General features: G+C 43.0%; 1 protein-coding gene across 4 annotated transcripts in view; it reads left to right on the top strand.

Annotated features, from left to right (window-relative positions):
* Nucleotides 1–13,566, top strand: part of Kiaa1210 (KIAA1210 homolog) — a 50,476-nt gene extending 36,910 nt beyond the window's left edge. For 2 of the 4 annotated variants that reach the window (XM_087599327.1, XM_087599326.1), the window contains 4 exons: nucleotides 2,136–6,509; nucleotides 7,442–7,629; nucleotides 10,196–10,292; nucleotides 11,957–13,566. In XM_087599327.1, the coding sequence (XP_087455453.1) occupies nucleotides 2,136–6,509; nucleotides 7,442–7,629; nucleotides 10,196–10,292; nucleotides 11,957–12,123 (4,826 nt within the window). In that variant the 3' untranslated portion in view covers nucleotides 12,124–13,566. 4 annotated transcript variants of the gene reach the window in all.
* The last annotated feature ends 1,614 nt before the right edge of the window (nucleotides 13,567–15,180 follow it).

Here is a 15,180-nt window from a genome sequence, read left to right as displayed (position 1 = left end):
GGCTTTTTGGAAAGGTTTGCACAGAGTTTTATATCCTATCTAAATGAATTTCCAACCAGAGAAGCACTTTGTTTGTAGATGCATTTCATTCTTTCAAATTAATATGCTTGCTGAGTTCTACAGAGCGCAAGTAATGATGGCCTGTTCAGTGTTCTCCAACAACAACGAAATACGAACAACTGAACTACCTGTCCCCCGACTATTTTTTATAGGAGTTATCTTTTTCTTCCAGTATAGAGAAGGTCTTGCATTCACAATGACTTCACATACCCGTGGTTACCAGAGCTTTGCACAGCAGCAGGCAGATTTCCTTGGGAGCCATTATCTAAGGGATCCCAAACAAATTCTTACAGAGTGAGGAAGTCTCCGTGTGTTTTTATGTGTGCACAGATGGAATTTAGCTTCAGCTGGATGGCAAGCTAATTTCATGCAATGTTTGACGAAATTAAACTTTGGTTCTATCAATTAAGTTGAATGGTTGTCAGGGTTTTTCCACAAATGATTTTGCATGTGGTTTCAAAGATAGCACTTCCTTAAGTATGTATTTTTTTCCCCAGAAAAGAAAAAAAAAAAGAAAAGCACTAAAAACAGTCTTTCAAAGAAGGATGTGAGAGAGGAAGGAGGGAACACAGGTTAAGAGAATAATGTTATTTTTCACAGTTGTCTCTTTCATACATGGAGACACAACGGAACCAATACTGGTTGGGTACTTTCTTTGGTTGATCATCCTCAGGAAGGGCCTAATTGAGAAAGCATAGCCAGCTCTTCTCTGCTGTATATTGCCTGTGCAGCCACTAGGTGGCGCTACAGACATCTGTGAAGAAGGAAGTATCTAGGGCTTTGCCACGAAGAGCAAACTTTTAGAAAAAGTCTTGAAAGGGGCATCCGCATGGATGCAATTGCTGAGGTGCTGGGAGCACTGCTTTGTGTGTATTCAAAGAACTGATTTACATGTCATGCAGGACTGTTTTAAGGCAAGAAGATAGAAAATGGAAGAAAAAGAATCATAATCCTAACCTCTCAAATGATGCCTTTGACTTTTTTTTTTTCTGAGCGGAGGAAGCATGAATCCATATAATATAGAATTTCAAGAAGTTCAGATAAGTATTATATAGAAAATCAGACTACTAATCAGAAAGTGAAAAGTTCCTTTCTGGACTAGAGGGATGCACCAGAGGTTAAGAGTCCTTGGTGCTTTTCTGGAGGACCCAGGCTTAATTTCCCCATTTAGAGACTCACAATCATCTGTAACTCCAGTTTCAGGGGAACTGATGCCATCTTCTGGCCTCCACAGGCACCAGGTATCAGGCACATCTATGGAGAGTAGACATACATGCAGACAAAATAGCCACATACACAAAATAATAATATAAAGGGCATTTTAAAGATTTCCCCTTGCTCCTGCGCCAGTCAAGTTTCTCAAATGTAATCATTGTTACAAGATCATAATTTGCCTCTTTCTGAATCTCATTCCTAATAGTTGGCCAGATTACTGATAAAGTGCTAATGAGCCAGTTCAGTGCTATCTGCTCATAGAATTGAAACTTCTTTTTGATTTAAACATGTCCCCATAGCTTAAAGCTAACAATGAACATGGGAATGTCCTTTACATAGTTGCTTCTCCATACCAGGGAATCTATGGAGTGGTATGGTGGCAAACATACCATTCTTTTAGGAAGTCTAAAGCACACACATTTCTCCATTCCTTTTTACATTTGGTGCAGGACTCTCAAGCCAGGAACAGAGCTACAAAACCGAGACTCAGGAGACAACAATAGATGAGACTCTAAGTAATGACGCTGCCTTAAGCTACTCTATTTTAGGACTCCATCCAAGAAGACGTAGAAGAAGGGCCAAAAATGAGTGGGGGATCATAGAGAGAGGCCTTCTAAAATCCACTCAAGGGTACAGCAGCCTGAACGCTAAAGCTGAGTCTTCAGCTAAGCAAGAGGTAGCTGGTGGGGAGCACTCTTTCTTGCAGTTGCTCCAAGAGAAGAAAGGCACGGGGCAGCCCACAACTACAGAAGCAGAAATTACTAGTCTTCAGGAGATGCCATCAGATAAGGGGGATGTGGAAATGGAAAAGTCTGAGATAGATGTTGAAGCTGAAAGAGCTTTGCAATCTACATCTACAGATGTGGCAGAGTCTGCGATTAGTGGTCCACCATCATGCTATGAAATTGTCTCTTCTGAAGGCAAGAAGAAAAAGGATAAATCTGCTGTGTTGCCGTGGATAAGAAGATCTCCAAGCCAAGAAGAGGCCCAAGTGCATATGCATCCTTCTCAAGTCTGTGAAGAAGAGGAAGAAGCATCTAGTCCTGATTTGCAAAGGTTTCAATCCCAAATGGAGTTATCCTTGGAGAGCATAACTTACCACAAAGAGAAGCATCTCAGAAGTGGTCTCCGGTCCTTTTCTGCAAGTGTTTCAAGTGCTACTGCAGAAGATGATTCTTCTATACAGACAACACCTCTTCCTCTCAGAAGGTGGCCAAACACAGGAGAAATCTCCTCAGATTCAAAGAGTACCTCAGAGTATGAGAGTAGTTCTGAAATGCAACCGAGTCCTGCAGAGTCTTTCCAGCCTACATTGAAGCCTAAATATGCTGCTACTGGTACTGCTGCTGACGATGATGATGACTATGACGATGATAATGACTACGATGACGACGATGATAAAGAAGATGAAGATGATGAAGATGAAGAAGCCAATGAAGAAGAAGATGATGATGATGTCTTCCTCAAATCAGAAAATGTAGATGTAGAACTGAGCAAGATGGAGCAGCAGCAGCCTCTCGGGTATTCTTCACAATCATTAGGAAACCCCAAAGCTCCAGAAGCCCCCTCAGAGCTAGAGAGCTCTTCAGAAGATGAGAGAGCTTGTGAGGAAATGACATCTGCCCACTCTTCCCAGTCCTTGGAGGAGTTTGAAGAATGCTCAGAGTCACGAAGTTTCACCAGAGGTTCCATCTCTGAAGAGCAGTCAGCTCCCAGGTGCCGTTCCCCGTCCTTGCAGGAGGAGTTGGAGGAAAAGGAACTCTCCACAGAGTCAAGTAGTTATGTTGAGAAGTACCACAGTTCCGAGGATCTGAGCAGTTCAGAGGAAGAGCAGCAAGAGGTGTCCCCAGTTTCAAAGAGTTCTCTAAAACAGTGGAGTGCTCCTGCCAAGTCAGTGCGTCCCATACACACTTCTCCACCGGTTGTAAGTTCAACTACTCCACAACAACCTCCCATCATGGTGAACATTTCTGTAGGACCAAGCAAACCTGTAGAGCCACTGCTTCCCAGCCATACTGCCAAGTCATGGTTGAGCCCTCAGTCTGAACATCAAGTGTTTTCAGAGCCAGAAGGCACTGCTTCTGACTGGGACATTTTTATGCAGCCAGTGTCCCCTAGAAAGGCTTTGAAGGGGTACTATGTTGAGCAAAATGTCTCCTCCAGTTCGGACATTGTAACCATGGAAGAGGGGGCTTCTATGGAGGAGGTGCATCTTAGGCACCATTCTCAGCCCCAAACCAGGCCAAGACTTGAGCAAGAAGTTTCTGCAGGGCCAGAACTTATTATTTTTGAGGAGGGTATTGATGCACAGCCTTCAGGATATCCTCCCCAGTCTTCAGTGAGACCAAGCATCAAGAAAGACATATCATTGGGTGCAGAAAGTGCTGCATTTGAGGGGAGCACTTCCTTGGAGTCCTCACCTCCCCCTCCCCCTCCTCCTCCTCCCCCTCCTCCTCCTCCTCCCCCTCCTCCTCCTCCCCCTCCTCCTCCTCCTCCCCCTCCTCCTCCCCCTCCTCCTCCTCCTCCTCCTCCCCCTCCTCCTCCTCCCCCTCCTCCTCCCCCTCCTCCTCCCCCTCCTCCTCCCCCTCCTCCTCCCCCTCCTCCCCCTCCCCCTCCTCATTCTCAGCCAATATTGAAACCCTACATTCAGCAACAGGTATCTGCTTTTGAAAGAAGTGTTTCTATGGATCCAAAGCTTCCGACACAGTTCCAGCCATGGATGCAGCCTCAAGGAAAGCAATCATTTTCTTCATCTCCAGAGAACACAGGATTTGAAGGGAGCACTTCTGTGGAGCATATGACTCTGACCCTTTCCCAGCCTATGTCACAGCCTTGTCAAGAAGTGCCTTTAGAATCTGAGACTGTTGCTGCTAAAATGATGTCCATGGGCCAACTGCACCCCAAATATTCTGCTCAGCCCTTACCAAGTCATCAAAGCCAACCAGTCTCAGAAAGCACCTCCGTAGAAGGTGCCATTTTAGTGGAGCTACTGCCTCCTCAGCCTTCCGTGAAGCCCAAATTCCAGCCACCGATGACCCAAGATCCAGTGAGCCCTTCCATCCAATGGAGCAGCCACATGGAGCCAACATCTGCTAAACATGTCTTCCAAACACAAGCAAATCCTAAGTTTAAGCAACTCCCTGTAAGTTCCAATAGCCCTGAGGCCCAAGGGAGCATGTCTGTGCAGCTAGTTTCTACCAGATGCCCTCCACAGCCATGGCTGACCCCTACCTTTGAGCAAATATCTGTACCCCCAGGCAGTGTTCCTGCCGCATGGGCCATTCCTATTTATTCACCAGCTCCGAGCATGCCTTCTCAGCCCTTGATCGGATCAGTAGTCAAACAGCCAGCTGCCAGAGGACCCATGAACACATCTGTACAACAGATTCTCACTGTAGAGCCAAAGCCTTCCAGGTACTCTTTGCAGTCATGGCAGAGCACTCCGTTGGAACAAGTCTCAGTACCCCCAGACCATGCTGCTGCTTCATGGAGCATCCCTATTGATCCACCAGCTCCCAGAATACCTTCCCAGCCCTTGATGGGATCCGTTTTCAAGCAACCAACCTCTACCGAGTTAGTGAATGTTTCTGTGTCACAGAGCAGCTCTCGGGAGCTACTGCCTTCCAGATTCCCTGTCCAGCCAAGAGCAGATCCAGAGCACTATGTCCCAGAGGAGGGAGTTACTACATTGAGGAGGCCCAGAAGACAGCATTCTCAGCCCTCAGTGATCTCAGAAATCAAGGAAGAAGTTTCCTCAGGTTCTCTGAGAGCTTCCAGAGAACAGAGCATTTCTATGGAGACAATCCCTTCCAAATATGCTCCTCAACCATGGTTGGGCCCTGAATTTGAGCAGCAAGCCTCAAGTTTAGAAAATGTTGCCAAAGAGGAGAATGTTTTGACGGAGGCCTGGCTTTCGGGACATCCATCTGAAAGCATTATCAAACATAAAGTTGAGAAAACACCCTCAGGCTTTGAGAGTACCTCTGTGGAGGGAGGCATGCCTTGGAGGCCAGTGCCCCCCACATGTCCCACCCCATTGTCAATAAGATCTAAAGTTCAGGAAACGTCCTGCCGTCTAGACAGTGCTACTGCTCAAGACAGCTCCAAGAAATCACAGAATATCAGGTCATCTTCCCAGTCCTTTGTGAAGTTCATGGCACAGCAAGTATTTTCAGACAGTGCTACCAGTGAAATGGACACTTATGCAAAGCCTGTTACTGCTCGGGGGCGAAGCCGTCCTTCCAGATCCTTGTTGAAGCCTAAACTCGATGAGCATGTTTTCTTATATAACTGGGATGATGATGAACCCAAGAAAGACACCAAATCAAAGAATCTGCCCACGAAGCCACCTTTTCAGTCATCCAGAAGGCCTGAAGAGCCTCAAGAAGTTTTGGCACTTTCTGAGGGTGTCCCTGGAAAGTGGAACACTTCTGTCAGGGATGTCTCTCAGTCCCCCGGGAAGCCCGAGTACAAGCAGAATGTCTCAGTTTCTGCCAGTTTTCCTGATGAGTGGAAAAGGTCGGAAGGGCAGCTGCCTTCCACACAGCCTTCTCAAGCCTTTGATGTAGCTGAGTTGCAGCCACCGATTTTATCAGCAGACTCAGCAAATGTTCCTGTGGAGTGGAGAATTCCTGAGGGCCATCAGCCTCCTGGTCAGCCTCCTCAGTCTTACTTGATTACTGACTATCAGCAGCAGGGTTATGGAAGCTCTCCCAATGCGGCAGCAGAAGGAGCCATTCCTGAGAAGAATATTGCCTGCTGGGCCATGCTGAAAGGCCCAGCTTCAACAAAAAATGTGAACTATGGACAAGGCTACAGGGACTTGACTAAAAGCACCTCAACTTCTGGTACCAAACCTGCCAAGTTAGCTTCTGCTCCTGCCCAGAAAGCATTTGTTTCCATGGGCGCTTATTTTAAGGAGGAGCTTCCTCAGTATTGTGATGTAAGTGGAAATCCTTCACTCATACCCACCACCAAGGGTGATGTCGAAAATGTTTTTGGAGTGCGGCTGCGAAAAATCTCTCAGAAGATTGGAATGGAGAATCCAGATCCATGCGAGTCATTTGCTCCAGTTTCACCGGTAGTAAGCAAAGAACAGGCAGACAAAGGAGCTCTCCAGGACTCAGAAAGAGGCCCAGAGAAGTCCAGCACAACATTTAACTTGGAGGAGAAGCAAGGGAACAGGCCCAAATATGAAAGCATTTGGAAGAAGCCAGCAGTTTACAGGCCTCCAGGTGAGAGTTTTGTGTCTCTAGGTAGAGGGTTGACTTGTAAGGATAGAGAGATGGCTGGGCTGTGAATTCTCTAGCCTCTAGGCTTCCAACTGTACTGTTGCTTTGGGAGGATTACTTGTGAATTTAGAGGTGGGATAGTGTCCAATTCTGGATGAATACATTCAGAAGTAACTCCATTGGAGTCTTTTTTTCCCAGGGAGACACCACTCAGGAGATTGATTCCCTTTTCATTAATAGACTCATGACACCGCCTCTTCCTTCTCCATCTACGTCATGCATGCCATACTTTGGACAGAATCCCGTGTATTTTTTTTAACCTTGTTGAACACCATGTCACTTTAATCTGCCAAACAGAACCCTCCAAACTGAATTCATTAAGAGGAATATGTTTGCACTCTTACCCCAAAACATCTTAATTTCATTCAGATCAAGGAGACCTTGTAGGCGCTACTCTTCATTTAAAACATTGTGCCCTCAGAATCATCCTCTCACAGTCTTGTCTCTGCCTCTGATCACACCTATTTCACCATGATATTTAATAAGTAACAGGCACTGTAAGGTTTTCCTTAGAGTTGGAGGGGTTATGTCAATGGTCTGAGTCTCTGATGTCTTGAGAATGTTCTCTCTCAGTCTAACTGTCAAGCATTGTTTTCCCTGATGTGGTGATGGGAAGAGTATGGCTAAAGGAAATAAGGGGTCCAGTAAGTGGCACATTGACAATTTTAATGCATAGCTATTTAACTACTCGATCTCTGCCTTCCCGGTTTGTAGGAAGGGTACAGAAGAGAATGGCCCTTCTCCAATTGGCATCTACTTATTTTTGCTTGGCAACCAACAAAAGGATCCCGTTTGGAACACTATTGTGGGTAACATCAACCAGACTGATCACCCTTTCTGCCTGGCTTCGGTTCTAATACTCATTTCTTTCTCAGACAAGACCTCTAGTTGGAAGGCAGATATCTCTATGGAGCCAACTTGGATCGCCATGGTGAAACAGCGGCAAAGAGGCTTTGGATCCCACTTTCCTAAAAAATCCAGGGCCAGGTCTGAAATTAGGGCTGAGACCAAGGAACCTAGATATGAGACGAAATATGATCCGGAGATGGAGCTTCTGTCAAAGGTTAGTGGAACCACTGATTAAGCTTGCACTGGGAATTATGACAGGCATACAGACACGGAGTCACTGTCTCTTACTTGGAGCATTAATGAAGGACAATTCAAGAGTGTTTGTTTTGTATTCACACAGATATATCTGCCTTGACACTCTTACAGGACCTATAAATGAGGAGAGTCTATAAATCAAACCCTGCTATAAATGTTCTTAAGCAGTGTTCCATGAAATTGGTTGCCGAGTAAATAAGACAACAGTCCTATTGGTACAAACAATACTGCAACAACCACAGAGATAACCAGTAGGGTAAAGACTGAGCAACTATATGCTTCAAGTACATGCATATGATTTTCATAAATGAGAATCAAACTATAACCACAGTAGGCCCCTTTACCCACAGAGAATACATAATAAGGTTCTCAGTGGATGCTTGGGCTTCACACAGTAAAGACCCCTGCGACTGAATGCCCTTTTCATTTTAACTCATTACTTATCCATTGTGGCTGTTACCTTTTAAAAATTGAGCTCAAAGCAAGTGTTTGTCCCAATTTCAAAATTAGATTTGTTCTTACCATAGATTTTTAGCAATCTCAGCATATGATGTTTTTATATTTTCTTAGTAAGTTTATGATTCTTGCTTATTAGTGTAATGGAGGCATCTTGTAGCTTCTCTTCCTTGTAGCTGCCACTTCCTTGTACTCTTGTACTTTGGGGGTATGATTGTGTTAAATAAGGGTTGTCTGGAAACAGGCACTATGATGATACCATCACAGGGCCTCAGACATTTAAGACAGCTAAGTAATAGGCAAGAGATCTCAGCACACAGTGTGTGCATGTTAGACAAAGGGAAGATTCATAGTCAGGTTGGGATGGGGAGGGATGAGACTTCTATGCTGCCAGATATGGCATTCAAGGTAAAGTTTATCAACTACTTATGAAAATTCTCATCGAACATTTTCTAGACTATAATTGACCATGCATTATTAAAACTGGGAAGAAAACCCACAAGAAAAATGTATGTATTTTTCATCCAGAGTTTCATTACATGTACTTTTTCATATCAGTCCCTTAACATGAATTAAGTGTTGATGTTTGCATTTCTGTGTACTGATTGGTTTGATTTCATACCTACCTGTAGACTTTAAATGTTCAGGATGGGCTGGACGTGAAGATCGGGGATGAGGAAATGATGCACAATGCCTTGCTTTTTTCTTAGAAAATCTGCAGAAAGCAGACTTCAAGAAAGCACATTACATTTACATATCAAAAGCTATATCTGAAATTCTATGCTTCTAAATGCTGCCTAAATTTACCGAGGAATCATGTGGTGCGGTTAACCTTTTTCTTAAAAGAGCTTTCCCTTTCTAGTCATTAGTGTTTAAGTGGAAGGAGGATCGTAAGGGTAAAGCCCACTCTGGTTACCTCTTTTCAGGGGAAAATACCCTCGTGTGTGTAAACCTGTTGTCTTAGAACAGTTGTGTAGAGATCAGCTTAAACATACACCTACACCATTTCCTAGCAGGAAAAAGCACTTCCAGTCATATAACAACACATTTTGGAAGGCAGAAGTCTTAAAGTGCTCACTTCAACCAACTGATGAGCTTTGTACGTGTAATATTCGGTAAGCTCACAGCTATGAGGTGGTACAAAGCCAGAGAGAAGGTTGTTCTCCCATTCAAGCAATAACCAGGTCTGGCCAAGTAAGCCTGTGAGATCAGCGGAGATAAGCACAGTCAGGGTGGTAAGTCTATACACAAAAAAGAAGGTAATCTTATCTCAATCTGTTTACACTATCTCTTCTTCTAAGTCTGAAAGAAGGGTGGCAAACTTGAGTTAGTTTGAGTTTTGTTGATAATATAAGTTATGGGACAGGGGAGGTGGCTCAGTGGTTATGAGCACTTAGTGTTCTTGCAGAGAACATGGGCTCAGTTTCCACCACCCATACAGCACCTCATGACCATCTTTTTAATCCACCTTTCTTTCTGATTTATTTAATTCACTTTGCATCCCACTCACTGCCCCCGTCCTGGTCACCCTCTACCCCAATCCTTTCCCACCTCCCCCTTCTGAGCAGGTGGAAGACTCCCTCGTATCCCCGCACCTGGCACATCAAATCTCTGAAGGGCTAGGCACTGAGGCTGGACAAGGGCACCCAGCGAGAAGAACATATCCCACGGATGAGCAACAGCAGCCATTAAATTGTATGCATGCATGCATGGATGTATTCCAAGATCAAGGAGCTTTGCACTATCTTTTATTATGTATCTATATAGTTAATTCCTATACTTATATATTTCTACCTACATGTATAGTTCTGCTCAATACCTATAGCCAATATCTCTAACTCTTTTCTTTTGATTACTGTTGAACTCATAGTATTCTGGACAGGGCTTGGACCGTGCAATCATCTAAGAAATTTGCTGTCTTTATTGTGAGGACTTAAAAATTTTTTTATTGGGGTTGGGGATTTGACTCAGTGGCAGAGTGCTTGCCTAGGAAGCGCAAGGCCCTGGGTTCGGTCCCCAGCTCCGAAAAAAAGAACCAAAAAAATTTTTTTTTTATTTTGACACTACAGGAATCTGAATCCGTAACTGATGTCACAGCAAAGATGACTTTTCTTTCCACTATCTCCAGACATGAGATGCCACAGTCAAGGCAGTTTATAAAATCAGGTGAGAACACTCATTCTGACCTGTCAACAATAGCCATGGAGGAATGGTGAAATGTTTCGCAATTTCCACTTCACGCAAAATATTTCTAAATCAGCTTCATGATTCTTTCATGTCTCTTCCATGAAGTGCAACAGACATTAACTTAGTTTAAGAAAATCCAATTGTTATAGGTAAGTCCAGTGTATAATTTCCATAGCCCTTTCTAGTTTTTCACCTCACTGAAGCAACTTTCAAGGCAAGGCACAAAACAGTCTTTTCTCGAGGGAGAAGAAAGGACTAAGTCACTTTCTAGCTGATAGCAAAGCAATATGTCTTCACTTGTTCTATCCTCAATGAAACTGTTGACAAAAATCTACTGCAAAGGCCCAGTACTAATGATTTATTTTTAACTATTGAAAAGGCTTGTTGACAGCTGCAAATAAATGTGACAGGAAATGATACACTGTGACCTCATCATGCCAGAGGGATTTCCTCACCAGGAGCTAAAGGAGTGAGGATGGCTTTACATTTAGCTTTGCTATTGCCTTCAATCCTTTTCATGAAAAGAAAAAAAAAAAAGACCGGGGACTCGTGAACCCATTATTTACTGTGGAAATAGCAGGCATCACCTTGCTCCAGGTCTTACGAGCTTATTCCTGAAATGTGATTCTTGACTCTCCCGAACAGTAGAACCACCAGGAAGCTTCTAAATGATAGATGGCCCTGAAGCTATCTTACTTATTCCATTGGTTCAAGAAATTGCGTGAGCACTGCTATTTTTTTGTGTGTTTCTTTGTTCTTTGGTTGTTGTCATTTGATTTTTGCCCAATCTAGAGCATTAAACTCCTAGGCCTTCAGCCACAGCCTCCTAAATGCTAGGATTACAAGTATGTGCCATCACATCCAGATACATTAGTATTTTTTAAAAAAATTCCTGGGTGGTTCCAATATGTAATTAGAACTGAAAACCACTGGTTTAGCTGAAACCGTTTAGTTTCATCCTCCATAGAGCAGGATGAGGGAGGCAGTGGAGTTCGGAAACAGAGCAGTCTGTTTGGCTACAGTAGTTGGCAGATTACTGTTTCATAGGCTTTTATTAGATAGATCTATTGAGTCTTCAGTCATTTAATTTTACAATGTCAGTGACTGCTAAAAACAGATCTTAAATTAAAAAAATGAACACGTATAATATGTTTCCTTTTGGAAGTGAGTTCAAAAGTATAAGGTATCCAAATAATAAAAGTCAAAAGATTGGCTGTTACAGATGGGCAGTGGTGTCATATACCTTTAATCCCAGCACTTGAGAGGCAAAGGCAGGAGGATCTTTGAGTTCAAGACCAGCCTGGTCTACAGAGTGAGTTCCAGGACAGCCAGGGCTAAATATAGAAACCCTGTCTCAAATAACAAAAAAAAAATTGGCTGTTATACTGCAAGAATTATGTCACATCCCTTCCTATGGTTATGACCCCATGGCTGTATCTACGTTGATGTCTGAACATACTTATTGCGGCATTTGCCCAAGCACTGACTTTTAGAACAGCGACTTCTAAGAGAACAGTGGTTGGAAAGTACTAAGTACTAGGTGATTAGAGAAAACCTGAAAGAATGGTCCATTTCATTTCAGCTTTAAACATATTCCAGTGTCTCTGGGTTTTCTGACTTCGCATTGTTTGCTGTAATTCCAGTTGCATTTGATGATCAGACGATGCTTCAACCATACACCAGGGAAAGAGAAACCAGACGATCTTCAAGTCTTCCACCCAGATTTATACAACCTCAGGAACCGGAGTGGTTCTTAATGGCCAAGAAGAAAGCCCAAGCCTGGAGCCAAATGGCAGATCTCATGCAATAAATAGCTCCTGGATGGGGCTTCAGCATTTCAGTAATAGTTGCCAGTAGCTATGATAATTCCATATAATAATTTTTGCCAGGGCTAGTTTTTATTAGGGAAAATAACTTTAGAAATAGGGATTAACCATTTTAATTTATTTGAATGAAATAAATGCTATTAAGGTCTAACCCTCACTAACATACTACCAACATCCCCAAACCCAGCATGTTCTCCAGAAAAGCTCTGCTACAGAACTGTAAAATCCTTAACTTTCGACATTGTGCCTTTAAAGAAAGAAAACAACCTTATTTTGCTTCAGCAACTTAAAGATTGCCATTCCTTTCAACCAAATAATTTGATTGGAAAGATTCAGGTGAGTTAGCCCAGGGCATGGATGTACTTTCCACCAGGCAGGTGGCAAGTTCACTAGTTAGACTGCGTGTCTACTGCCTCTGGAGAGTGACTTTCCTCTCTGGCTCCAAGATGAGGGCAGAGAACTCTGTGTAACTCAGAGTCTTAGTTAATTTTCCTGTTGATGTAATAAATTCTCTGATAAAATCAACCTAATGAAGAAAGGGCTTATTTTGGCAGAATTCGAATACATAGTCCATCACTACAAGGGAATTCCTGGAAACAGGAACTTGAGGAAGTTAGTCACATTGCTTTTCCAGGCAAGAGATGGGAAGTAATGATTTCTAGTCCTCAACTCACTTCTGCCATTCATATACATAGTCCAGGATCCAAGTGTAGGGAATAGTGTCACCTATGGTGGGTGGGGTTTCCCTACCTTAGTTAACCTTTATGTTTATAAATTCTCCACATTTATTCTACTCTCAATTCTAGCAAACATTATGAGAAAGCCACCTTTAGATGCTTTAAGAGTAAACCTAGGATCATTTTCCTAGATCCACAGGGCATCTACTTCTGTCCCTTGGTGTTCGTTTAAACAGAAATGCAGCCTTGAACATCTATGTTGGATGCTTCTACATTCGAAACCAAGTTTAGAGAGGCAATGAGGTTCTATAGCCAGCTTAAATAGCTGTGCTGGTTTTTTTCTTATAATGGTATAATGAGACACTGTACAACAACATGCTGGACGTTTTTCACTTAATCTATAAAGCACCTCTTTATTTTGATCCTCTAGACTTGCCCTTTTGGTACATTTTGATTGATTAGATTTCATTCCACTTTTATTACCATAGTGAATAGTTTAAATCAATGCCCTTAACCTAGGTAATTCCAGTATATCAGCTCTAACACTTCCCTTCCCAACTTTTTGCCTATCCCTCATTCTCACTTTGAGAACTCCCCATTAATATTTCTCCCACTACTAAGAAAACTCAGTTTTTCATCATAAGGTTAAGTTTTGTAATGTCTAACAATATATTCTGATAAGTTTTCTTTTTTTCTTTTTAGCTTTCTTTGTATTTTATCAATGCAAAGTAAATAAAGGCAGTAAAGATCCTTCTGTAGTCCATTTCATTCTGGGAAATGAGGGAAGGAGGGATATGGAATATTGACAACCCAGACTGAAGATTGTCACTGAAACAACATTTTAAGAGTTTGCTTTGTAAGAGCTTCCAGGGACTAAGCCACTACCCAAAGACTATACATAGACTGACCCTGGGCTCCAACCTCATAGGTAGCAATGAATAGCCTAGTAAGAGCACCAGTGGAAGGGGAAGCCCTGGGTCCTGCTAAGACTGAACCCACAGTGAACGTGATTGTTGGGGGGAGGGCGGCAATGGGGGGAGGATGGGGAGGGGAACACCCATAAAGAAGAGGAGGGGGAGGGATTAGGGGGATGTTTGCCCGGAAACCGGGAAAGGGAATAACACTCGAAATGTATATAAGAAATACTCAAGTTAATAAAGATAAAAAAAAACTTAAAAAAAAAAAGAGTTTGCTTTGTACAGAAGTAGTCTCCATGCTGCTATAGCTGACAAAAGCTGATGGCCTCCAAGTGTGCCCTTGTTGGGTGGCAGAAGGGACACGGAACATGGTGGCTATAACCCAGCCAGCTTGAGGATTGAGTCTAAGTCTTATAGAAAGATTGGGTGTATGAACCATCATGGAGCTACTGGGATCATGCAGAAAATTCATGGCACACAGTGAAGGGAGCAAAAGAGTTTTAAACCATTTCTTTAGTCTGGCTAGTGAAATGATTAACTGATTTTCAGAATTGGAGATCAGTTGGAAATATCAACATTTAAATCAACCAATAAAACATGCTTTATGAGCTTGGTGGTGGTGGCTCATGCTTTTAATCCCGAATCCCTGAATTTAAGGTCAGCCTGGTTTATAGAGCAAGTTCCAGGATGACAAGAGCTACACAGAGAAACCCTGCCTTGAAAAAAGAACAACACAACCAACCAAGCAACCCCTCCCAATCACAACATGTTTGATGTACTAGTTCGTCTTTTTTTCATGTAATATTAATAATGACCCTAGAGAGTAGAATGAATTTTAGAACATTCAAATTACTAAAGACTTAAACAATGATGTGACCATTCTTTCCCACTCTAGTCCCTGGCCTATGTCCTAGACAAAGCCCTAGGTCCAATTCTAGGCATGCCAACACACTTAGCTCTGAGAGCCTATACCCTGATAAGACAGTTAGATTTACCAAGGGTAGCCCATCTCAAGAGCAGCATGTGGCCTCTAGAAGCAGACTGGGAAATAGAGATATTAACTATATGGGCCATACTGCAGCAGAATGGAAGATTTTGGTTTCATAGGTTTCTGACCTTTTAGACAGAAAGAAAACTAGAGGATGGCCAAGGTGTGACTTCAGAAATTGTTGGGGGAAGGGTGGTAATGGGGGAAGGATGGGGAGGGGAAGCCCATATAGAAGGAGAGAGGAAGGGATTAGGGGGATGTTGGTCCAGAAACTGGGAAGGGGAATAATAATCGAAATGTAAATAAGAAATACTCAAGTTAATAAAGACTAAAAACAAACAAACAAACAAAAAAAACCCACTATGCTGGTGAAAAGCGGAGGGTGGTGGTGGCAGACACCCATGTATCACATGTAGTGCTAAAAAATGCTGTGGCCATTCTTCATAACTACTGCTAAGC

This window comes from Rattus norvegicus, chromosome X (genome assembly GCF_021556685.1).
Source record: "Rattus norvegicus strain SHRSP/BbbUtx chromosome X, alternate assembly SHRSP_T2T, whole genome shotgun sequence".
Taxonomy (NCBI): Eukaryota; Metazoa; Chordata; class Mammalia; order Rodentia; family Muridae; genus Rattus; species Rattus norvegicus.
This window is presented reverse-complemented; position numbering and strand designations above follow the sequence as displayed.